General features: G+C 39.9%; 1 protein-coding gene across 5 annotated transcripts in view; it reads right to left on the bottom strand.

The window, feature by feature from the left end:
• Nucleotides 1–8,500: 8,500 nt before the first annotated feature.
• Nucleotides 8,501–25,563, bottom strand: part of TENM3 (teneurin transmembrane protein 3) — a 583,022-nt gene continuing 565,959 nt past the window's right edge. For all 5 annotated transcript variants that reach the window (XM_090138907.1, XM_090138906.1, XM_090138905.1 and 2 more), the window contains 4 exons: nucleotides 21,097–21,393; nucleotides 18,276–19,887; nucleotides 15,686–15,816; nucleotides 8,501–12,393 (listed from right to left, as the gene is read on the bottom strand). In XM_090138907.1, the coding sequence (XP_089995033.1) occupies nucleotides 11,638–12,393; nucleotides 15,686–15,816; nucleotides 18,276–19,887; nucleotides 21,097–21,393 (2,796 nt within the window). In that variant the 3' untranslated portion in view covers nucleotides 8,501–11,637. The remainder of the gene's footprint in view (nucleotides 12,394–15,685; nucleotides 15,817–18,275; nucleotides 19,888–21,096; nucleotides 21,394–25,563) is intronic.

The raw sequence follows: 25,563 nt of genomic DNA on the forward strand, positions 1-25,563 counted from the left end.
ATAGAACTGTTTTGATCAAAGGTAGTATAAATCCAGTCAGTCTCAGCAGCTGAACCTGTGTGAACCCTCTGCTGGGGCTTGTATCACCTGAATTCCTATGGTACAGTTAAAACCTACACCTTCTATGTATAGGTATACTTTTATTTGAGCTCCAGTGGCTGCATGTTTTGGTGGGCTAAGGCATGGTGTGATCTGATGTAAAGCGTGGGCTGCAAAATCCAGGCTCACCAGCATTCCTTAACTATGGGTTGTCAGATCCACATCTCCCTGTGTTTGTCAGCTAGTGTCACATCTGTAGCATTTTGGCTGAATGTTTCTTGTTTGCTCTGACTGAGAAATAAATAGAACTTTGAAAAACAAATGGTGCTTCTTTACTGAGCTGCAGTGATTTATGCACATGTCAGCGGGAGTGAGGAAAAGCAAATCCCTTCTGCTTGCAGATATTTTAGGTTTCTGTTTAATAACAGCCTAGGCCAACCTCTCTGAGGGCACTATTCTGTTTCTTGGGTTGTTGAAAGCACTTGGCCTTGTGCCTCGCAGCACCACATGGGGTATGTCTTAATAGACCTGAAAGGTATGGCATGCTGTGACTTGATTTTATTTACATTTATGTAAATATTGCCATGTTTATTTTAAAATGACTGAACTTCTGCAGTTGCGGCTCCAGGGTGGTAAAGGTCGCTGAAAGGACAGTTAGGTTCCTATTGTCTCAATCTGGAAGACTTCACTTAAAATCATGCTGTTTGCCATTTCTCACTTTGCTAAGCTCATCCAGTGAAATTGCTCTGTTGTATTTCCTGTTTTTTTTCTGACTCTAGTTGGCTTCCAGTGGCAGAATGACAGCTAACAGAGCTCTGGATAATATGGGGAAAAATGTGATTCTAAGGAAAAAATTAAACTTTGCAGTGTGTTTTCTTTTATTTAACTGCAACTCCTTCAGCTCATAACTGACTGTGTTGGATGCCTGTGTCTGTAATATCAGAGCTTCATCTTGAAAGGACAACTTAAATAGTCAGAAAAGGGAGCTTTGAGGCACTACAGGTGTAATGAGATAAGTCAGTTTCTGGCCTATTGTGTAGTTCTGGTCAGGAATTTTCTGTCAAAATGTTTTTCTTCTCTCGTCAGGATCTGCAGATTTGACAGCTGTTAGTGGAAATGTACCTATCAGTTTTGGCAGGCAAGCCTTCTCACGCAGGAGAGGGAATCTCTGGAGAGGTGCAGCCGCCTGCTTGCAGAGCATCCCACTCACCCTGACACAGCTGGCAGCCCTCCCAGGGTCCTTGGGGACTTCTGCCAGTGCTCCACCAGCCTAGAGACCTGAACTTCCATTCCTGGTAGCTCAGATGGGTAGAGCTCCAGGCTTCTATTGATGTTGTGTTCTCCATCTCCAGGTATAACTATTTTGTGTTCAGCTAAGAGATTAAATATTTATTGGGCCAGGGAGGATGCAGGTAACAGAAGCTATTATGGGACAACCACTTAAATTGATGCTGGTCTGTGAGGTCCTGTCCTCGTCTCTCCTTTGCACCAAGCCTGACTGCCTGTTCCCATCTTACCACTTGGGCAGATAGTCATGCTCATCTCATGCTACCCGCAGGCATGTCGGACAACCAAGGTCCGTGGGGAATGAATCTCAGGGAGAAGGACAAGCTTGCATTCTGTGAGTTTAGGTCGTTGGAGTAGCTCACAACAGGAGCAGTTGTAAATAAGTGCGGGTACATGTGATGGAAGTCTTTGGCTGGAAAGAGGTGGAGGAAAGGCTTATGATTATGCCTTTGGCTACTAGCAGGCCATTAGAAAGACTTAGCTACAGCACCTTTACATCCCTTACTTGGGATGTGTATGTATTCATCCAGTCTTAGAACAGTGCATACGTATATACTTTGTTGCCAGTGACCAGGTGCTTAGCAGGTATACTGAAAGCATGAAACCTGGAAGCTCAAATTCCTGACTGTAGATGCATACAGCCTAGCTGTGTGCCCTAATTAATATACAGGTGGCTACTTCACGTGTCTCACTCTCCTCGTGATTTCCCCCAGTGGAAGACTGTAAAGATCTCCAGATTTCATCCAGGTATGGAATCAGGAGGTCTACCCTCAAAGTGCCCCATACCTACCTCTATATTCTCTTCTGCAGCCCTCTTATTATTGTTCTGCTGCTCTCTAAAACGAACAGGAGACTCGCAGACATGGCAAATGACTTCAGGCTTCTTTCCCCAGAGGTATCAGTGTAGTGCAGCTGACCTTGCCCTGAGCCAGCAGAGCCTATTCATCAGGACTGTGCACAGCACCTCGTCTGCATCATGTCCAGTCCACCACCAGCTGCTATGAGCTGAAGTCTGTACCTACTAGTGCACAGAGAGTTGAGTGGGTTTAATTCTGTTGCATAAGGCTGGCTGGCATTGCCATTTGAAACGTTCTTTTTTAAAGATAGTTAAGTGAGTTTTTCCTATAGTCTATGTGTGAAGGTGAAAGCCTTTTGGCTTCCAGGCACAGGGTGCAGAGAGATGCTTAGGAAGGTAGCAGGTATTTTGACTGGTTCACTGCTAATTATTGCTTTAGTAAACAACAGCTGTTCAGATGCAGCTCAGCTTCTTGCTTTGAAAAGATTACAGTGCCCAAACTGTAGTCTCATATTATTGAAAAAAGAAAAAAAATGTTATAATCATTTCACTCCCCTACTGCTACAGATTTTATGGGCCTTGTAGTGCGCTGTTATGTCAGGCATATTAATTGCTAGTGAGTCGATGTTAAGCAAATGGAACAGCTTTGTGCAGCGTTTGGACACTTGGTTATAGACGGTTTAACAGCAGTCTTCTGGAGAGGCTCTGCATTAGTCTTAGATTATTTCTCAGCACTAGAGAAATGGCTCTTTCAAAGTAACTATAAAATGAACCGTTGCTGCCAAGCAATAGCAGTAATAAGCTGTTAAGGTACCTTGCGAAGCATGAGGTCAGAGGCAGTGTGTTCTTCCAGCCACCCAAGAAGCGTAATAGCAACTAATTAGCACAGCTCCTTCAGAGGCTATTGCTATTGTAACAGGAGGAAAGAAAGGCAGGAAAGTGCCAGGGGTGGGGGCTACTGTTGCTATCTGCCCTTTAGATGAAGGAGTTGTTGGTATTAACTTAGCCGAGGGTGAAGGCCTGACCTAGCACAGCGCTGAGTGTCACTGATGTGCTCTTGCCACTGAAAAGAAGAATGGCCCTGTTCCCTGCTCCATGCAGCTTCTGCCCTTCTGCTTTCTTCCCGAGGAGCAGGATTTATAGGGGCATCTGATTTGATTTATGGAGGAGTGAAATCACAAATTAACCACCCAGGCACACAAATTCACAGCGCAACGCCACACAGCCCTTCCTCTCCTCCTTCCCCGACGAGCTGCTGTTACCCTACAGCGGCCGGTGGGCCAGGCGGTCTGGCGTTTGAGTTTGCCGCTGTGGTGCCCAGCCAGCCCGTGTACCAGGCACCAGGGTGGCTCCATGCAGGGCGTTCCCCTCCAGATACACACAGAGGGGCAGCGGGAGTGCTGCTCTGCGGCTGCAGCAGTTGGTCTCTGTGCTGTGGTGTTTGGCTGGCAGTGGATGAAAGCCTCCTGTAAATACACACGTATTTTACTAAATGCATGTACCAGCAGCCAAGCTTTGACTGCATTTAGTAAGGAACGAGGTGGTGTCGGCACTGCTGCAGATCACTGAGAGCGTTTGGACACTTGGTTATAGACGGTTTAACAGCAGTCTTTTGGAGAGGCTGCCTCTCCCCTACGTGGCTGCGTGGCTAGGCACTGGGGCATTGAAAACTTCACGTTGCTTTAGGTAGGGCGCCTGCGCTGCCTTTCCAGGGTGCGTACCAAACGTTACGTGGTGTCCAGATGCCCACGGCGAGCTGACTAGTGCTTGCTCTGGGTGAAGTGGGATCTAGCTATTTTGTTTTATTAATTTATTCAATGTCTCGATATCTTAGCGTTGTGGTTTTTTGCCATTTCATTTACGGATCTGTTTTCTCGAGAATCCCGTCTCGGCGAGCTGGGGGCGCTCCGTGCCGCCCCGCGAGCCGCTCTACCCCTGCCCGCTAGGGGGCACGCGAGCCACGGCCGCTGCCACTGCTGCTGCGGTCCGGAGCTCGGGCGCCACATTAGGGCCGTGCGCCCGGGCAAGGAGCAGCACGCTCGGGGCTTGGAGCGCCCTTTAATCTTTCCTCTCTTACAGTGGGAGCTCCACTGCGAAGTAAGGAACGAGCCAGGAGTGAGCGATTTCCTATCGGTTGTTAGTTGTGAAGAAGACTAAATAGGTCAGCAGTCTGCCTGCATGCAAGCTTGTCCTCGTGCTGCTGCGGGCATCAGCTCTTCATTTTGCACCGAGTAATGACTAGCTGTTGTCCCACCGTCACCACGGCTCGCAGAGCGTGAAACACCTGGGAAGGAGCGGGGAGAGTCGATAATTGAGGGCAGTGTATGCTCAGGGCAAAGTGCAGTCACTGTTGGCATAGACAGGATTTGTCTTTTTTTTTTTTTTTTTTAACCTAAGCACTGCCTCTGGGTACTTTGGAGACACAAACAGGCGGATTGGAAGTACTGGCTCCTGCTTTGTTCATGAAAAGAATGTAACAGAAAGTGACTTTATTTTAGTTAGTTTTAATAATCAGCTGCAATAAAGAGTATTTGGAAACCAAAGAATGATTTTTAAAAAAGCCACAACCTCGCACTGCTTGTTTAGAAAGGCGGGGCTTTTAGAGTCATTTTTTGTTGGCTTTGGGGTATTTCAGGGTTGGAGAAGGGTGAGGTATAGAGGAAGGCAAACCCTGACCTCTGGCATGATGTTTGCCGGAGTGAGAAAGTTTCCGCATTGGAGTCTGCTGTGGGATTGAATGGGCCATGCTGTCATCCAGCCAAACTGCTATCGCCAGCAGCCATCAAATGGAGTAATTCCAGCAACCTTCTTGGTTTTGCCAAAAGCTTCTGGAAAATTCTTTCCCCATGCTTTGTGCTAGGAAACTTCCCGCCTCGTTTAGTACTGACTGTGAATTTATCAGAAACACATTCTTGGCTGCTGCTTCCCCCTCCCACACTTCGAAGGACTTTACTGCACTGTGTTGTTTTTTTTCCCTCTGGAGGCGCTTACAGTGTATTGTCAAGGCATCCTTTGGCACTTTTTTTTTTTTTTTTTACTGGTGAGCTGTTTAAATCTTTTCCTCCCAGCTGTTTTTTTTTTTTTCTTTTTTTTCTTTCTCCTAAGCCTCAGATTTATTTGTGATGTCTCCATGTGCACTCTCTCCAGGGTTTAACAGCTTCTTCACCACGCGTACACCAGAACTGCACATAAGAGTAGTGTTGCCAGCGCCATATGCAGAGATAACATTGCTTCCCTGTTTCCCTTGTTTAACAAGGCTGGTAATCTCATTAAGCTTCTCCACCCCAATGAACTCTTCCTCGCCGCCACTATTGTGCTGGAATCTCACTATGAGTTATTTATCTATTATGCACTCCTCATTCTTTCCAGTGCTTGCTTTCCTGTAGGCTGCTACATACCTTTCATAGTGAGATTTGCATTTTTTATTCTGAGATTTTTTACTTCTGGAGTCGCCTGTGTTAAAAAGCATTTTGTCTGAATGGGCTCACTTCAGCAAGTGATCCATATTGTTCTATATGACTGCTCTGTCCCAGCTGTTATTTGCCACTTCATCAAATTTTGTCATCTGCAAATGTTAGCATTGCTAATTTTTTTTTTATATGTACTCCTCTGTCATTACAGAAGATGGGAACTAGCACCTGGTCCCAGTCTTATGGCCTTGTGCCCCCTCTTGTTCTTTCAGATTTGCCCCAGTAGTTCTTGTCAGTGAACACGGGTAGGGTTTTTTTTTACAGCATCAAGAACATGCTTGTGGTCATTTACAGATTTTAATTCTTGAGCTGATTTCTCTATTACTAGCTTTCCCTATGCTGTTCATTTTTTTCCTCCCCTATTTATTTATTTAAATTGAGGTGAGGTTAACTGGTCCATTAGATAGCCGTTTGTGTATTTTCAATTTCAGATTTGTTCTTGGGCTTGGAATGTAGAACTGCTTTATTGTGTTGGGTTAGCAATTATTTCCTGCGTGCCTCTGTAATGCATGGCACTCTCTGTGCTGTCTCAGACAGCTTAAGTGTGATTGAGTAACTAGAGCCAGCTGAAACATGTCGCCTTCCAGCCCTGTTCTTAGTTTCTGAACTTCTTCCTTTTCCTCCTGAATCCCAGAAGGCTTTATTAAGACAGCTTTCAGGGTGCCATTAATTCTAAGCTGCATAATTACCTTACTATGAGCTTTGACTCCATTTATAGTAGGAAAAAAGTGCTGTAGGTTGCTAGAAATTTATATTCCTCAAAGTTAAAATTCACACTTAGTAAATTAAAAAGTTTGCTCCATTTACCTAGGAATAATGTATAGTAATTAACAGCAGGAGAATTTACCTGCAGAACTGCTGAATACAATGAGGTAGGTTTTGTGAAAACATGATACTCTAATGAGCCACTGTTATACTTGTTCTTTGCTTCCGAAATTGCACATAAGACCCTTATATATTTTAAGAAAGGCAAGCTTGTGCTGTTCAGCATGCTTTGTTTAGAAGTGGGGAACAATATTTAGAATACTTATCTTTACCTGGGGGTTCTGTTTTAATGTCAACCTTGTACTACCTCAAAGTTGAATGTGTTTGTGAAGCTAGAAATCAGGCCAGGCTTTTTTTTTTTTCTCCTTAAGGAATATGTGTAAGGAATAATGCTGCTGCGCTAAACCTCATGCCACTATTTGTGTGATACCGTGGGACTTCAGTGTTGCTGCTGCATTTCAGACCAGGTAAGGTCACTTCTCTTTCTCTCTCCCTGTTCAGTTATCCCCCGCATATCTGAGTACTGAATCAGCCAGACTGAGCCTGAGCATGTTCTTGGTCCTTTGTCACACTGCTACCTGTGATGTCCAGTATTGTAGGATCTGATTAGGAGGTGGCATGCGAAACAAACCTTTGCACCATGTTTTCTCTGTGAAAAACCACAGACCATTTTAGTGATCTAAAACTGTGTGATTAGTTTTAGTGCAACAAATACTCTGTTTCCTGAGATGAAGAGAGGAGCTGCATTTTTGTCTGGGCTTTGTTCATGAAGTAATTTCAAGTGCTGGCATCCTTATTTATATTACTACTGAGGTTGAAAAAGGGCCATGAGGAAGGAGTGGGGCTTTTCTATTAGTAGTGTTTTGACTTTTTTCTTGGCTCAAACCTAGGTACTCACACAGTGACCATGTGTGGCAAAATGTAACTCTGCCATGAAGATAAAAACTTAAGATGAAAAATTAAGTCTTGACTGCTGTCTTATGTTTGATGGCTGTAGATGTTGTGTTCCTTCTTCCTAAGGGGATGACAGTTGGCACTTCCTTGTTAATTAACTAGTTTCATTTTTGGCTTTATTTTTGATCAGCGAGCCCCAGAAACTTGTGTGTGCAAAGATCAATTTAATTTTATAAGCATGGCATATTTAGTACTTTGCACTAATTGGCTGTAGCTGAGAAGCTGCCCAGTCTGGTCAGTTTAGATGTGACTTTGCAGTTGGGGATGATTTCGCTGTTGCTGTTCTGTTGATGCTGTGTGATGCTCTCTGGCTTATCTTTAACCCTGGCAGCTTCTATTAAGTGTCAGCTATGCAGCTTCTAATAAGCTGCTTAGAAACTGTTTCAAGTATGTGTCTGCTTTGCATTTCCCATCCCCGAAGTACTATCCACGAGTCTTCCCTTGCAAAGGTTCTGAAGCTAGCCACGTGTATAGCTATTAACAGTGAACCAAGGTATTAACATTCTGAGATTTTTAATTAAGTGATGTGCCTTTAAGAGAATAGCATACAGATTCAAAACTGTGTTTTAATTCAGCAAGGTTTAAACTCGAGAATTGAAGACGGAATTCAAACATTTTGTCGTCTCAGATTCTCTGCAAACGAAGCCTATTCTCTCATAGACAGTCATTTTAAACTGTTATTTTATGCAGTGTTTCTTCTTTTACAGTCTTTCAGCCATCATTTTAAAAGTGCCTCTGAAGAGTGGCAGTGGTAACTGGCATTTTTTTCCTTGTCAAATGCTAATCTCTCACCTCCCAAGTGTGAACATACAAAGCTCTCTTACTGGCTTTTTTTTTTTTTTTAAACAAAATTAGGGCACAGTTAGCTAAGCAGAGTGACCTGATTCATGCTGGATCAACATGTTATCAACTTGAGGTTGTCACTACAAAGTAAGTGTGGTGAAGTCTGCCTGTTCCAACTAAAATCAAAGCCGTCTCCTGACATACGGTAGTGCTGAAGTCAGCAGTTTCTACAAGGTGGGTCTAAATGCAGACTGAAGGATCTCTTCAGTGTATGTATGTAACTAACAGTGCCAACCTAATTATTTATAATCAAATATTTTTTTTGTCATATTTCTAACTCTGGAGGACACAAGAGAAAACAGTTCTAAGTGATTTTTTTTTTTTTTTTTGCTCTTTGGCTTTTCCTTATCTACAAAAGATTTGACTTAGTGAAGTATATGTAATGTTTTCTCTAAAGTAGGCCAACTTAGAGATCCCATGGAGTAATTCACTTTGCTGAGTTAGCAGACTAAGCCATTGGACTGAGGGGGGGAGGACACAGCCAATGAAGCAAATGAATCAATACCAGTGCAACTGGATCAGTTTGCTTCTTCCGACAGAACCACAAAAGGAATAGTGCAGCTGTAATACCTGGCATACAGATTTAAAAGACAAATATAAACACACATACACACACACACACATTGGGTTGGCTTTTATTGGAAAGCCTAGATGCAATCTATAGTTATCAATCTGTGGAAAATTCAGGACACATAGAAAGTTAAGAAGGCAAATTAAAAGAACAATACAAATCAGATGAAATATACATCTCAAAATATCAGGATAGCATTTTGACTGGCATTGCCTAAAATACTTAATCTCCTTTCTTTTTTTCTTTTTTTTTTTTTCCTTTGTAATATGCTTCTTTTAACCATACATATTTTAACTTTAAAAAGACCTTTCTTTTGTTTATATATTCCCCAAGGTCACTATTTCCTGCAGGAGCATGTCCAGATCACAAGTCTTTTTTAGCAAGAAATAGGCTCGTTATGCCTAGTAACAAGGTCACTAATTGGCTTGATTTGACTTTATTTAAAATGATCACCAGCAGATATTATAATTTGTTGTTTATTGGTGTCAGAACAAAGGAGAAGGAACTGGTACGCGTCAAGTAGAAGATATATTTCATTGTTGATACGTTATACACGCTTTTCATATTCAAACAGAACAGAAACATTTGACATAATTTAGAATATGAGCCTATTTCAACAGAGAGCACTTACAGCATGCTAAATACAGTGCTGTGGAAGAGCCACCCAACAGAACTGCAAACACCTAGCATTTTACATCTTTAAATAATACGTAGATCACACACCTCTGGGGTCTGGCATATTGTCCTCTCTAAATTTAGGGCCCTCAAGGCTTCCAGGGTAAAAATACTAACAACTATTCTGTGCTTTCATTCTAATAGATGATTAGCATTCATTATATGTGTAATTAGTTCTGTATGCTCTACCAAATACACATGTACAGTAACAGCACTGATACTGTAGATTCGGTAGCAACTTGGCCAGCAGAAATTCAGATCTGTTAATCAATCCTAATGTGCAATTTAGAGTATGTAATACCATAGACTCTCAGAATACAAAGCAGTTAGAAAACTATTTTTATTACATCCACTTGAACCATTCATAATTAAGACACGTTCACTTACTATGTTTTGTCATTATAATACATGGATAGAAATAACTGTGTATAGTTCAATGAACATCAAAAAAACCCAATTTTGTCTCATCTTAAAAATACTTGTTTTTGTGGCTGAATTTAGTGCTCATGAGAGTAAAGCTCAGAGAATGGTTTCAGCCAAGATATAGAACAGATGCCATAGATGCCCCTGCAGGCTTCCTACAAGGAACCAGCTGCATGCTTCAGTTATGTCTTACAGCAAATATGCTGGACCTTGGAGCAGAGCATGCCAAATCTGTGCAGTGGTGTTGAGATGCAGACTAGGCACTAGGATTAGACCTTCTTCTCCATCCCCTTGTTGAGTTTTCACAGTAATGGGATGTGATCTGGCAGCTGAAGGCCAGGAGATGAACCTACTGAACTGCCTGCCTGCCTAAAGAGCAATTTTGTAGCATCAGGTCAGAGGTACGCTTCTTCTATCTATCTGGAGTTATAACATCTAAAAGAGCTGTACTATACAGAAGACAAAGTTGACATAACTGGATGAAACTACACCATTTCTTCTTCTTCTTCTACGTACAGTTTGCCAAGCACCTGAGACACTACTCTCTCCATTGTGAAACAAAGCTTCTAAAAAAACAACAGAAAGCCCACTTGGTATGAATAAATGTCCATTTATTACATTAGGGCTGGAAAAAGACAAGGAAAACCCAACCTATTAAAGTCTTCCATCATAATAAACGAGACTTATTTGGTTACTGTGCCTTCTAACAATGATGAAGTGGCACTGGCCTGGATGACAGGAGAGGTAGGGGAGGGAAGGGAGCTGCAGTCTGATTCAGCCAGCCACTTTGGAGTGTTCCATCCTATCAGCAGAGTGATAGATGCACAGCTTTAAACCTAATACAAAAATATTAACACTTTTGGACATTAGTAATCACTGTTATATCTCTACAATATAATACTTTATACTGTACAGCTATAACATAAAAGGTGCAATTCCTTTTTCTTTAAAAAAATCACACACAGCACATGTTTTTATCATTTTATTTTTAAGTATAAACTTTTTTAAACACTTTACATAAATTAACTCCTCTGAGACTAATATTTGATGTACAGTAAATTGTAATTCATATAAAAATCCATAAACAACTTGTCTCACATAATTTACAAAAAATCAGGGTTTCCTTTGCTTATCTGTAACAAGGATTCTACTTGCCGTTTTATTCCCCCCAAGGCAAAGCACGTTAGCGTTGTAAAATCCATTATTAAATTCCCATGGTAGCATAAGTCACTTGTGCCAATGTCCTTTTAGAAAGCAGCACAGTTTAAAGCAGTTGAGTTGTCTATAAACAGTAACTTTTGTCCCACATTTTAAAATTAACAGATATATACCACATCCTATGCAGTGATAAAGAGAAAAAGAGAGAGAAAGAGAGAGACTACTTCTCGTAAGCAAAGGTCAACAATTCAGTAATATTTGGAAACACTGTACAGGTCTGTATCTTAATTAAATACAGTGCCTCAGAACACCAGGCAGACTGTTGTAAAATCTTTAGGCCTTTTTTCTTCTTTTTTTTTTTTAATTAATACTTTTCAGTCCAACTTGAGTGCAGCGATATGCGTATGTAAACATATTCTTTAAAGCAGATCACCTTTAAGGTCATTGAGAAAAAAAAAAGAGTTTTGTCATTAGCAGTATCATTCTTCCGGAAGGCGCTCTTCTCATTACAGAGTCCGTTCAGATTGTGCTACAGAAAAAAATCTGAGCAAAGATGTAAGCTTAGGCTCAAGTAGTAATGCAGCAAAACAGTTTGGTCTCCTTTTTAGAAGACACTGGTACACAGTCTCTTTGGCAGCCTGAGCTAAGCCAGTGTGTTACCTCTTTCCTATCTCACTTTGTCTGAGGAACTGTATATTGTTGGCGCTGTCTGCTAATTCTGGATATTGCTCCACAGAGAGTACATAGTACCCATCATATCCTTGTACCTTTCCAGCACTTAGCAACTGCCTCTTTTCTCCTTCTGTCCACAGCCTGGCACCTTCCTCTCCATCCCTTACTCTCTGTTGTTCCCTGGCCCAGGCACTGGAAAGAGCTCTTTGCCTGGCTTGCTCCAGTATTCGGGCTTTTTCCTCGTCAAGCGTCATGCCGTATCGGACATGAAGCGCTAACGCACCGTACTGCATTTCAACATCGGCAAACCTACGAGTCCTGCCGTTCACCACAGTAGTGGACTGGGACACGGTGACATTGATGCCGTTCTCCAGGGCCTTCCGCCCACTGGTCAGCCGCAGAGTCCCAAGGTCACTCTCAGGGGAGGTGGTCTTGATAAAATAGTGCGTGTCTTTTCCCTCAACGGTGAAATGTAAGTTTTCTAGGTAGTAGGCGTTGTTCAGAACAGCTGCCACTTTGATGCAGTCCTCATTTGCAATGTTGAGCACATTTGTCTGCACTTTTCCTTGATTGACAGCGAGCATCACCCCTTTCCCGATCAGAGACTTCACTGTGGCAAACCACAGCCACGACTTCTCTCCGCTGGATTTCCGTCTGCTGACCTGCACTTCTGCCATCTTTCCCAGGGAAAGGAAAGCCTTTGCTTGTCTCGCCACTTGTTGTTGCACTCCAGAAATTGGCTGTAAACAAGAACAGACAGAAGTTTTACCAACCATCTGTAGCCCTCTGGATGCCAAGTGGGCAGGCTTTCTTGGTGTACTGCCCATGGATGACAACAGGATATGCTGCCACTGACAGTGCCAAGGAGGTAATTAAATCTACATACCGCTTGTTCTACTGAGCTACAAGACTATTTGGTTTGATAATGTTCTGTGTTTTTTTTCTCTTTGTCTCCCTGCGAACCTGCACGTGCACAGAAATTCTGTTTATTTCAGAGGCTACTTGGAGGGGCTAATTTTGTAATGTAAATTTTGTAATGCTAACACTTAGTACAGGAAAGAGCTGTCTTTCTTTCTTTAGTGTTATCTCATCGTTTGAGTTTGTTCCTGTCTCCCATAGTTTCATCTAAATCAAGGGGATTTTTATGGGCCATGAAGCTGTGATTCAGAACAAAAACAAGCCTTTCTTTGTGCCCAGTCAGGAGGTAGGTAGATACAGAGTCTGAGGTAACTGCAGGCTAAGACCAAACTGCAGGGAGGCTATCTCAACCCCTAAAGCTGCTAAAGGAAGGGGGCAGTCAAACCATGAGGATAGTCTTTATGGTAAGAGAAAAGGAGGTAAATAGTGCAGAGCAGAGGGGTGGAATATTAGGGACTGATGATGTTTCCTGCAAATATTTGAAGAAACTGATAAAAGGGTACGTGTGAAAAAGCTGCAGCCTCTCCGATTGTGTGTCCATTTAACTTCAAGCATCAGCATGCTGGCTGAGACCTAAAACAGACAAGCAGTCTCTCCAGAAGACAGTAGAGGGGTGTACTTTGTTGGCAAAGGGGGCAGTGAGCGAAAGTAACCAGCAGGCAAATCACTCAGTATTTCATATTTTACAAGAACCTAAGGTGTTGAACAGGTACATGTGTTTTAGAGGGGAGGGAATTACAGTTGTAATTGTGAGGTGCAAAAATACGAGGTGGGAAAGATTGGATAGAAAAATATGTTTAAAAGTTTCACTATTAAGAGCTATGTGTAGTCCAGTATGCTAGGTGCGCTCTTGATAAGGTGAGAAAAGACAGCTAGAGACTAGGAGCTGTTAGCAGAACTGCTGTGGTTATCCAGAACAGCTAGAAGAACAGGAGCAGCCAGCAGGAACAGCAGGATAGCTCACATTATGGGGTCAGCTGTGGTTGGGATGAGAACTTACAACTGCAGAATAGGCACATCCTATCTGTGTAACTGTGGGGCTTAACAATGACAAGCTGTGAATGAGTTAGTACTGACGGAGGAGGAGAGTAGACAGCTGCCCTAGCAGTTGTCTCAGCAGGAAACAGAGGAAGATTTAAATAGCTTTGGCTACACTTCTGAAACCGAGTAGTTAGTTTCTGTAGATTATCCAGCTTATCTTCCAATTGACCCCTTTTCCTTCCAGTAAAATATTGTTTAAAACCACTTGATTCACGACTGACAAATGAGGTAAGCGCCTGTTCTCTCTTCCTAAATTTCTAGACCGAACAGGAGTCGTTAACACAGACTTCAGCAACCATAATTCTCCCTTGCCGCTCATCAAAGCCTGGCAAAAGGTTTGCAAAGACTTCTCTACGTTGCCATGAGGGCAGGTTTCTGGAGGGGACAATTCCTGAGGGAATTCAAATTGATTTGGATTTTCAAGTCTCCTTGAATGTGGCAGACTCTTGTCTGCACTTGCTAACAAGTGTGGATTTCAGCTGTCTAAATCCCACATAAAAGCTAGCAAGTACAAAATGTATTTTAGCCAGCACACTAATCAGTGAGAGTGGCAAGATGCTATAGCAACTTAATGGCAAAGATTGCTTATTTTTCACAGGTATCTTCAGAGCTCTGAAGTAAAACCTCATAGATGGGTAATGCTCACTTCCTCCAGAATGTTTCAAAATACCGAGTAAGTATTTTGTATCTTTACTTCTGGCTCCTGGTTGTATTTGCTTATTCAGTTGTGAATACCATAGTTACAGCTTCTTCCTCTGTGAGAATTTTGCATCTTTGTTTTTGTCCCTCTCCCTCTCCTCTGTCATGCTGCATGTCTCTTGTACTCAGGTGCCTCCCTGGTACTCCCGTCCTGAAGGAAGCTTTCTGACAGCTAGCTGCCTGCTCTCATCTCCTTGACCAGACTGATTTTCTTCCTGGTGTGCTTTTTCCAGTGGTACTGGATAGTCTCATTCTTTCAGCTTCTGAGATCTAAGTAAACAACTTCTAATAGTTTTTTGCAGCAATGCCAGATGATGACCACCTCGCCTGGAATACTTGCAATGTTTTCTATACTGCTTTTTATTGTTCATGGAAGACACTATTCCCATACTGTGCTCAAAGGTCTTTCTCCGTTACTCAGCTCCTGGCTATTAAACTGTATAGATAATGGGTGATTCTGTGCGTGCAGAATTTCCTTCCATATGTTCCCTTTTGCTGGGTCACACTTTTTGATGATTTTTGGTCTAAATTAGTTTTTGCAGGGTTATTGAAGATTGTATCATCTTTTAATCTTGAAAAAAGGGAATGGTTTCTGACTGCTTATGATCAGACTACCCGTTTTAACGTCTCAGCACATCCTTCTTAGCTGAGAACTGTAGAATTTGGGAGGGCATATGTCTCTGATCTTTGAATAAGCTTGGTTTGTAAACATCATTTTCTTTAATAGCGGATTTGAAAATCAACTTTTACTGTTATTTCTTTTATCATTTAAAATTCTAAGAGGTTTTCAGGCTTTAAGTTCTCTCTTTTATTTTTTTTTTCTTCCCAAAAGAACTTCATAAGCACTTGGAGTTTTGGTTTTATGTAATATAATAGGTTTTACCTCAGGTAATTTCATTTTCAATATTTTATCTTTACATATAAAGCGTAGTTAATATTAAAGAGAAGTAAAACTGTAGTGGTGCCTGGTATGCATAATTTACATCACCTGTTCTTCTGTTTATTTCACAGTCTATTTTTTGCTACGCTGTTCAGTTTTTGCCTTTGGGCAGAATGTTAGTACAAATCTAATCTCTGTAGTTTCTGTTAGGAAAGTTAGACGTCTTCAAAGGTTCTTAAACTTCTTTTCATTGATTACTGTCCTTCTATATTTTTATTGTTGCTGAGAGCAAAAGCTTATTTAAAATTTGTACTTAGCAAATCTGTAATTTTAAAAATTCTTTTGAAAATGCATAGATAAAAAATAGATATTTGAAAAGTACAAATTCAGATTAAATACGGAAATAGCCCTGTCAGGATTATCCATTCCTCTTAAGCTGAATAGAAGAGAATATTCTATCCTCTTTCATCTGTCTGCTTAGCTTTGATTCTTACAGGTATATCTTCCCATTGCTGGCTCTTCACAAGTTCATAAGATGGTTCTGTTAAATCAAATTTTGGAACAGGAAAACCAGGAATGGCATTGTGTAGGTGGAATCCAAATGTCACCAGCCAGCTGTTAACATCTGAAAGAGAATTAGTAAAAAAAAAAAAAAAAAAAAGAAAAAGAGTCATTTAATATTTTGTAATTATTTGTTACCATTTGTACAACAATTGGAACAACTTTTGACATAGTTGTATCGTTTTCATGCCACAGAAGGAGATCCACTGTCTTTGTTTTGGTATGTATGAATTCAGACATGCTACTGCTAAAATAGCAAGTCTATGTAGAAAGCCTGAAGTTCTGAACTTGCATGATAACTTCTGCTCTTTGCTGTAGGCTCTTCTGAAGGGTGTTACAGGTTTCAGCAGTTTTAAAGGCCGCAGCGTTTTCTAGAACTTCCAGAAATACAGAACCACAATGTGGGGTATGATTTCCTTCTAATACAACCAAAACTAATTGGGATTTCATGGTTAGACTGAGCACTCTCTTTGTTACATCTTCATCATCAACACATTAAAACAAAGCAAAAAAAGAAAAGGTATAGAAGAAAACATCCAGCCCTTTTGTTATACATCTGTTATTTTAGTATCTTCAAACTGTATCTGAAATAACATCTGTACAGTCAATTACCTTTACAATGACTTGGCAGACAATTTATGTTGATTCAAGAGGAATCTCCCTTTCCTCAGGATGAAATTAAAAGCTAATTAAATGTCAGTAAGTACACATGACACTAAATTAGCATTAGATAACATTATTTATGGTGTACTGTGCATTTTATTAAAAATAAATAAAATAGGGATACCAGCAATTAAGTAATTAAGAGTGATTAGACAAGAATGGGTGCTCTGCCTCTCTAGTTTCTGTCTTTCTACCCTATCTTACACAAATACTGAACTTATCAAAAGTTGGCAGAGTGCTCCTTATCAAGTCTAGTGGCTTTCAGTTAAGACAAATCCACACAAGTCAGACAAGGAATAGAATTTTTCAAATGCTTAAAACAGTAAAAAAATATTTACTTAAAAATAGTTTATAGTCTTTCCAGATAGATAAATGATAAGCCTCAGTCTAAAAATGCCAGCCAGCCAAATTAATTATCTTAGTAATAACCTTGGGTAAGCAGCATGCATTCCCTACATCAAAAACATTAAGAGAACTAAAACTCTATTTTGAGGGCAGTTCTTCAATCACATGCATTATTTTCAGCGCTGCAAAGAATCTGACTCCAGTTGCATCTCTTACAGCACATGCTGCTAGAAGAACCAGATTCAAAGGCCTATCGTCATCCTTGCTCCCAGGCAGACTGTTAGCTACCCTGTTAATAGCTGATGTTTTTAAATTAACACAACCCCTCCCTGATTCCCAGTGTGCTTCTCTGAGTGGTAGTTTTCATGATTCATAGGGGGAGCTGAGACCATCCTGCAGTCTGGTCCTGTCTGAAAGAAATTTCAGATTGTTTACATCTATTAAAATACAAAGACTAATATATATCTGATCGAGCCATGCATTTTTCAGAACTTTCTGGCGATGCACACTATTTTTTGTGTGTAGATTAATAGAAAACACTACTCATCACTTAGTCTAGGTGCACAAAAAGCATATAGATTACCTAAAAAATCAATTACACAAGTGACATGTCAGCAGCTTTCTACTGCCAAAAGAGAATTTTGTACTAATTTTTCTATATCCACCCTCTTTGTCTTGGCTGTTTACTCATTATTTTGTGCTGGCCCTGCACCTTGTTGGACTTTGCTTCTTAGCCAGTTTACATCAGTATTCTTGGAAAAGCCCATTCTAGCAATCACCAACGAGTGAACTTTAAGCGGGTACTTTCTGCCATATTAACGGGTTAAACTGGTTGCAGAAAGACCGCTTCTGCCCTTGCTATCTATCTCACATTCTCATTCCCTCTTGTCTTTTTTTGTCCATAAATACACAGTTTTTACTGCTCTGTAGCCCAGACACTTGAATTAGTCCCTAATTTATATAAGGAGATTGTCATGAATGGTTCTCACTGCTGTACTTGCTGAAGAAATCTATTTATTTGTACTATAAGAGCACTAGGCAGTATGTTACAATACTGGAAGGACGACCTAGATCTCTGCTTTCCTCTTCCAGTACACTGTGTTGTGAACCTTCATCTCTCTTTGGTACCTAAATGCATGTCTAAAGGCATATGAGATATTTTCAAGATTGCTATTTCTCCATTCCTGATGAATGTGTTTGCATTCATTAATCTCAATGTCAAGTGCTTAATGCTTCCTCAAAAATAACTTTTAAATATATTATACCTAGGCACTTCACTCGAATTGTGTATTCCAGTCTAAATTGGATGCATATAGGTCCAGAACACCAAGCAAGCTAAAATCATTTGGTTGATCTAGACCTAAATTTCAAGTGCTTTTCTGAATGATTATTTTCCCTGAGAGTTTCTGTATTAATCTTCCTCACACAATCTGTATCCCAGATTGACAGATTCCAGATTATAAGAATGCAGAGTTAGTTAGAAATTTTTGAGCCTTAAATGAAGTAGCATTTTACCTGTGATGTAATCCTTCACATCATGTATTTTACTGGCTGGGTTGTTATTTCTAAACATGTACAAATTGAAAGGAGCTGGATCCTTCCCAATTCTCTTCCAGACTTCAATATCAGGTGTTGTCCACCGGCCTGCCATTATGTCATAATCTCTTTCTCCAAAGTGGACTAGCTTGGTCAGTGGGTCATATAAACCACCGTGGAATCCTATTACCAGTTGGAAGTCAAGGTTTGAGTCAAAGTAGATCTCTCCATAAGCAGTGTATTGAATTTGTTTGAGCATGAGACCATTGCTACTAAAAACAGCCAGTGGTGTTCCTGTATTGTCAGATGCAATGTAGAACTCGTCTCCACTGCTAATCTCCATGGCAAAAAGATGTCCCTGCAGGTCATAGTAAAGGGATGTGATTTCAGAACTTGAGTGGTTGTATACATGAGTTATCCTGGTTGGGTAAGTAAGGTCTGCGTAAAAGAACTGGAGGTGCTGTCCAAGGCTAGTTTTACTGGAAACTCGTCGTCCAAGGCCATCGTAACGATAAATCACCGTCCACCCACTGCCTTTGCTGTAAACTCGAGTGAGGAGGCCCTTTGAACTGTATTCAAAGATTTCGGTACCCCTCTGGCGCAGAAATCCATCTTCATCTAATCGATACTGCACGTCGCCTAGTCGGGTTATTCTGTCTCTCAGGTCATAGCGAAGTGGCGTCAGACGGGCACTACTGCTAGGGTTGAGCAGATGGAGGTTGCCATTCAAGTCATAGTTGTATCGCCACATTATTTTTTCATTCAGGTAAACAGTCTGGAGTTGACCATCTACATCATATTCGTAGGCGTATTTTGTGGTGTTGGCAAATGGCCCAATCTTAATTTCTCTTTTTGTCACTCGTCCCATGTTATCATACTGAATTGTAATCCAATACATTAGTGAACGAAAGATTTCATACTGAATTTCCTTGATGCGGCCGTGTGCGTCAAAGTGTTTTGTGTAAGTCATTACAGCTGTAGAAATGATCTGGTTAATATCATAATATATAACTCCAAATTTACCAAATTGTTCAACCTTGCCGGAGATATCATCAAACTGGTAGAGATCAATAGGCAATGGGGTTTCATTGATGACACCTTGCATGCTAGTCACTCTGAAGCTGTTGTCATAGCTGTAATCAAATCGGGCGTTTACCATTCCGTCTTCACTAAAGCGGAAAATCTGTCTGTCAATCAGTGGGCCAATTTGCCTGTATCTAATGGTGCAGATAAAACCATCGCTTTGGAGGTTTACTGTTTTCAGGACTCCTGCTGTCTCATCATAAGTAAAACTAACTCTTGTACTATCATACAAAATTTCTGAGAGCTTGGTCTGCCGTCTGTACTTGAATAATACTCTTCGGCTTGTCCCCAGGAAAGCAGTCTGAAGGAGCTGCCCTTCTTCATTGTAGTCCATGATAACAGAAGCATTACTTTCAGGGGGGTTGTATATATTCCGGTAATAACCAATGGAGCGAATAGTTTGCATGGTATGACGAGCAACGCTGGGCATGGTGACAGCAGAAAGCCGATCCAGCAAATCATATTCAAAGATATACTGCCGTTGGCTATGAAGCAGAAGAACCATTGACTGAAAATTAAGAACAGATTTTTACCATGTGACAAATGGTGGAGTACCTCCTTGCATCCCCCTGCCATACACAGATACTATTTCTTCGCAAAAATGTGACATTCCCACTTGGGAAAATTTATCTCCTCTTTAATTGAGTTATCCTTGACCTTACATGTTGTTAACATCTCCCTGCCTAATTTACTTGGATGCTTAATTGTAAGGGGTTCTGTAATTAGTAGTTCGACATTCATAATTTGCTACTTGTTATGACTGTATCACTTTTATCAAGCACTCACAGCTAAACAGCAGATTGTCAATGGATTCAGATAAGTCATGTTTAATATGGGAAGAAGTAAAACTGTCTTAGAGCCATTAACTCACGAGGAGAACAACATATGGGAGATACAATTTCTTCCCTACGATTAGAGATGATTTTGAAGAATTTGAACAGCCTGGGATCCCTGAATACCGTGTTCTTGTTCCATAAGTGCTTAAGACATAGGCAAAACAATTGTTTGATTATTTATATCAGAAGGAGCCACCCGGGATTATTCTGACATTTTTCTGATGTGTGGCTATTATGTATCGTAGGTCTTGATTAAATTATGTCTGTAATGTCTAGTAAACAGTATTTGCCGAGCAGCAGATTCAATAGAAATACATTTAAATCCCACAAAGAAATGGATTCTGCTTTTGCACAGCAGGCATGAGATCTCAGAAGGGAGATTTTCACAGCTGTTTCTAGAGGAAGAACTTCTCATTGAGATATCGTTATATATAAGGAAGATTCCAGATTTTTGCCTGTTTTTTTCTATCTACAGCAAAGAGCAAGCGTAAACTGACAGCTTTAACTATCTAGAAACAAGAGCTTTTCTTGATAGTGGAAAAAAAACCCAACAGTGAAGAATTTACAAATAGATGATTTTCAATTGACTTACGTTGCAGAGATCTAGTTCCTGTACCTTATTTTAACAGTTAAGATAAAAGGTAAATGTAGATGCTGCTTGTTAGTCTAGGCCTAAATGATTTTAAAAGTCATCAATTCTTAAGTCACCTAAAGCAAGGCTGCTTATCTATTTTATAAAACATTCCCATAGGAACCACATGTTGATACTTAGAATAATCCAAATACGCTTCTGCCATATCTGTTTGGACTGCACAGAGCAGTCAGATGCTGTATTATTTTAGCAAAATCAAAGCATTTTTAAAACCTCAGTTGTTCTTTACCTTCTCCAAATATGTGTAACTCCAAGTTTTCCCATCAGCAAACACTCTAGACACAATTCTTCCCTGTCCATCGTACTCTATTTTTTCACTAGTCGTCCCTCGCTGTATGCTGCCTATTTGCCCCGTGGATGAATAGGTAACATTGACAGCCATCAGCTTGCTGCTTGGTAGCCACAGGGTTGGGTGCCCTGACGTGTCATAGGCAATCCTCAGCAGGAATTTACGGTGGTCGTCGTAGATCTTTTCTGTCTTAGTGGTTCGATCAAAGTCAACCGAAAGGAGGTTTCTGCCATTAACCTTTTTAAAACAAACAAAAGGACACAATAAATCACATACATCTGCTACCTATTATTTCCAGGAAATGCTAGCAATTATTTAAGTGCCATTTTCAGTGATTGACTTGCTGTGTATATAAATTATTTTAACAACTTCTTAATATAAATGTGACGCACTACATTAGCATCTATTTTAAACAGGTCCATTCTGTGAAGGAACCTGGTGTAATTTGTGTTTTTTTTATTGACACTTAGTCAATGTTAAGAAAATACTGAAAGATACACACTGAAAGCTTCTGCAATAAACAGTGCCATTTTGGAGAACAAATTACTTCTTTTGCGAGCAGTCTAAATTTTATCTAGTAAACTTTTCAGTCATATTCCCAGCAATTGCTGGTCAAGTTCATAACAATTATACTCTAAGAAAGAACTGAATACCAATCTTCCACAGCAGGTATTTATCAAAAGTGTAAATACAAAACTAAGATCTTCAAAAGCACATTTAATTTTCAAGTTATGACAAATAGCTTTTAGAACATAGGCATTCCCCTTTTCAGATCAGGTGGAAATTAAACAGTATACCATCCACTGATGCAACGTGCTATGAGGCCAAAATGCCCAGTAGAGGATTCTGTCCTTTGCGCAGTTAACTGACCAGTTAAAGCCATACGTGACTGGAAGACTACAGAATCACTGAAAAACACTTACAAATTTGAATCTGAAATAGGAATATTTATGTTGAAAACTGTTTTATCAGTACATGTAAGCTATGATGGTGGATAGTTACACAGTTATATGTAACACTTTTACGTTAGAATCTGTCCCTGCTGTTTCAGTATCTTAACTTAGGTTAACTTCCAGTTTCATTGAAGCAGCTTTCATTTTTTATATGCATGAAACGAAAATGTCTGATTTTCTTTTCCCACACTGGCATCTTTGCAATTCTCTGCTCATCCTCTCTTAACTGCTTTTAGTGCTCTCTAACAGACCTCTAGGTTTCTTTGTTCATCTGCAAACCATTTCAGTATCTGCTTTGCCCTTTTAAAGTTATTCTAGATAAGGGTGAAACACTGATAACTAAGACTTTTAAATGCTGCATCTTGCTAACATACGAGAGGTAGAGGACAAATAGACATAACTATATGTATTGAGAATTTTTAAAAATTCCTATTCAAGTACTTGATGCATACATACTAAAGAGGTGAAGAAAGATGGCTAAATAACATTTAACAAAGAAAAAAATAATAGATACCTGACCAAAGAAATGGCTGGAGGTTTTTTTGCATTTTTAGGCCTGCATGGTAAATATCCATATACCATAGATTTTGGTTCTTTACCCAGAGGCTGATATATTTCCAAAAGAAGGACCAATATAAATTGGGTTTTTTATTAGTAGCATAAAAGGTATTAAAGTGCTGGAGATGGGTTATAAACAAATACAAAAAAACCTCCACTGAATACTCAGTTCTGCTTATACCTGTCTGCCTATTTATCGGTCTTATCTACATCACTTATGTTGATATGCTCATTTTTAGTATGAAATCACTAGCATGACAACCATTGCACTATTAGTATTTCAGAACAAAAACCGTATTTGCATGCAAAACTAAGAAAAGAACACAAAAAATCTAATGCAGAATTCCTGCTTTGTGAATTAACCATTAACATTAACCATCAAATATTACTTCAATACACCGTGAAAAATTAATGCTAGAAGACTGATGCTGAAAGTTGTTTAATTGTTTTTTTAATATCTTTCAGGTATTTTTTGTTTAAATATTTCAACACTTATATTTGATCATTTGCCTAAATTTATACTTAAATCTTGTCTATCTATCTCTGGCTTTTACTTCTCAGCCTCTCCCCATGCATGCCTGCAGTCATCTCTCCCTCTCTCTGTCCATTTTGTTTCTCCGATATTTTTCTTCCCTTTCTTTCCCTTCCCTGTTTTACATTTAATTATGATTTTTAATAACTTTCTTCTCAGCCTTTCAGGCTTAGATGCTGAAGGGTGAAGAGGCGCTTCTGATTTCCTAACAGGCAAAGAGGGAAGGGTGGTTTTATGGTTAAGGCAGATGTCCAAGCAATTGCAGATAATTTCTTGGCTGAGCACATCCTTCCGGTGTAAATTACAGCAAAGTACTTAATCTAGCTGTCTCACTGCCTTATCTGCTAAATGGGATAATAACATCCCTTGATTCTCACTTTCCATCTGTCTGGTCTGTGTAAGGACAGAATACAAGAGGAAAGGAAATGCCTCTTTCTATAGCCAGATTCATGCTTCCAAAATCTGCTGACAGAGCTCCTGCATTCAGACTTGAGTGTTTGGTGAAACTAGCTGTGTTTGCATAATCTGGTGATACAGGTGGCAGTTTTGGTGACATAGTTTCTTTCATTGGACTGTAGGGGACTAGAATAATTATGTCAGTTGAAGTCCTGCCTTCAACTGAAGCATTTTTTAACAATAGCTTGGCTACCAAAATGCTTCTATAGTAAAAGTTAAGAATGTTTGCGTTGTGTCTAAGACAAGCGCATTCCAAATATATTTGATAATTCTGGGCTTCATTATGAGATAGAGTAACTTAGGAATTTTTCAATGAATAAACACTTAATGACACCAAACCAAGTCTCTTGACACCACCTGCATACTGTTCTACTCTTTCACTAATTACAGTGTCTACTTACCCTGGTCTGCTTTAACTCCTGGCTTTATTTCTAGTGCTTCAATGAGAAGCATGAAATCAGACAGTGATTTCCCCATGAGGACTATGGGTATATTGTTGTGCCTTGCAGGGAGATTTAAGAGATTATTTGAAATCTGGAGACCTCTTCAAGGCTTGGAGCTTGAAAATTTTCTGAAGGTAGTGCTAAAACCCTTCTTGTGAGCTCTCTGCTGGATGTTACGTGTCATCTCTATGTACACCTCCTGAGACAGAGCTCATACCAGCTCCTTTAAGACACCTGAGAGTGAAGATCTGTCTGGCCTCAGTACAAATGCCCTAAAAAAGCCCTTCCATGAGGAAGAGTGCCAGCACCTCTGCCAGAGTCCTCTGCAACAACAAGCATGGAACAGACTTGAACAAAAGTTAGATTGACAGAGAATTATTAGTTAAGGGATGGGGAAAAAAATGATATATATATATATTTTTAAATAAAAGACTACTAGTAGCGGGTGTAATAAATACAAAACAGAAACCCAAGAGAGTACCACCGAGTGCACTCCATGATACCGCATATATATATATATGTATATGAGTACATTTACATATTTTCATTATTTTTTGTTTACTTTTGTTTACTTTGCAGCAAAATGTTACTGCTGTATCTGTAGATGGAAATGATGAACTCTGTGAGTTACCTGTATTCTTTCTGATCCTGTTTTTTTTTTTCTGTTTTCCTACATCCCACCCCCCCCACCTTGAGCAACCTTTCTGTTGTTTCTTCCTATGTAAATTACTTTGAAAAAATCTTCCCTTTTTTTTTGGTAGATCAGTTATTACTCCATGCTCTCTGCTTGTTCTACTTCTCCCATTTGTATATACATTTTTAATTACTACTATTTTATACTAATTTATGATCTTTCACTTCCTCCCTCTCAGGTTAGATGCTTCCCACCTCTTCTTTCAACTCTTTCAAATCAGAGTTTCCCTTGACATTTCTTTAACCTCCTTAGTATTTCGATGAATTTTGCTTTACTTTTTACAATTGGGCTCATGGAAATTTGTTTCAGTGCCAAAACCAAATATAATCAATATTTTTATTTTTTCGTAGGCTTCCTTCAAGAATGAATTGACAGATGTACTCTATCACCTTGTTATGTAATGAAACAACTATGAACCAGAACCATAAGGATGAGCTTCGTAAGCATGGATTCCTTTTGCTCTTCCCACTACCATAGCTAGATACAAGTATGTTGTTCTTAAGCAGCAGCTGTTGTATCTAATCATCCTTCCTTCCTGGAGAAGAATCAATTAGGCAAGTAGTAGAAATGTAAGATGCATGACAGCATTCTCTCCTTCCCAAAGGAAAATATAAAAATTTTAAATTTAAAAGTAGTGTGTTACTATCTTAGAAGTCAAGTGGTTTGAAATTATTTACCTTTATCTGATATACTGCTTAGGCCTTATTTTAAACAATTGAGTTGAGTCTTAATATGTCAGACCTCCAATGTAGTCTTGAAATGGTTTCCTGG

This window comes from Phasianus colchicus, chromosome 4 (assembly GCF_987193195.1).
Source record: "Phasianus colchicus chromosome 4, bPhaCol1.hap1.1, whole genome shotgun sequence".
NCBI lineage: Eukaryota > Metazoa > Chordata > Aves > Galliformes > Phasianidae > Phasianus > Phasianus colchicus.